This window comes from Pterocles gutturalis, unplaced genomic scaffold (genome assembly GCF_000699245.1).
Source record: "Pterocles gutturalis isolate BGI_N339 unplaced genomic scaffold, ASM69924v1 scaffold10688, whole genome shotgun sequence".
Taxonomy (NCBI): domain Eukaryota; kingdom Metazoa; phylum Chordata; class Aves; order Pterocliformes; family Pteroclidae; genus Pterocles; species Pterocles gutturalis.
In genome coordinates, this window is record NW_010118069.1 from 2,842 (window position 1) to 3,603 (window position 762).

At 64.3% G+C, this 762-nt stretch overlaps 1 protein-coding gene across 2 annotated transcripts in view; it reads right to left on the minus strand.

The window, feature by feature from the left end:
• The window catches only part of ARHGDIG (Rho GDP dissociation inhibitor (GDI) gamma), a 2,473-nt gene extending 2,145 nt beyond the window's left edge, over positions 1–328 (minus strand). The window contains exon 1 of one of the 2 annotated variants that reach the window (XM_010076055.1): positions 93–328. In XM_010076055.1, the coding sequence (XP_010074357.1) occupies positions 93–282 (190 nt within the window). In that variant the 5' untranslated portion in view covers positions 283–328. The remainder of the gene's footprint in view (positions 1–92) is intronic. The other variant, XM_010076056.1, reaches the window with a different exon arrangement.
• Between the last annotated feature and the right edge of the window lie 434 nt (positions 329–762).

Here is a 762-nt window from a genome sequence, read left to right on the forward strand (position 1 = left end):
CGAGAGCAGGTCCGGGCAGGAGCAGGGACGAGGCCAGAGGCGACTGGGAGAGCTGTGGCTGGAGCGAGGCACAGCCGCCTCCCAGGGCTCACCTGCGGTGACAGTGACGGCACCCAGCAGAGCCTCCTTGTACTTGCGCAGGCTCTCGTCATCTTTGTCCAGCTCCTGGATCTCCTGGATGCTCTTCTGGGCAGGTGGCTTGTAGTTGACAGAGTGCTCGTCCTCCTCGTTCTCAGCCGCGATCTGGGCCAGCTGCTCCGCTGTGGGCTCCTGCTCTGCCATCCTCACACCAGTCTCACTGCAGCGGGGAGGAGAGCTGTGCTGCACCCACCCGCTCCGCCCCAGCCATGCAGCCCGGCGCGCAAGAGGGAAGAACTCAGCCTCAGAGCTCCACACACCAGAGAGAAAACGCTCTGCTGCACCAGAGCAAGCGGGTGAGGCTCCCCTCAGAACAACCCTGAGCCCAGAACGAACCCAGGTCCGCTCTGCTCCCTACGGGTAAGAACAGGGCTCTGCCCCGGAGCCTCTGCTGCAATCTGGAGCTGACAGTCGGTAACTCCACCAGATCGATCTGCTCTGCGCGGGGCGCCTCGGAGGAGGGGAAGGAGACAGCCGGCTCAGCTGATCCTGCGCTCGGTCCTTGCCAAAGGTCCGTGTCGCACACAGCCAGTGAGAGCCCTGGGATTAAAAACCTGCGCAGCTTGGCTCCGCTGCCCCGACTGACCGGGAAACACCCGCTGAGGGTTGGGGAGAGGTGATGCG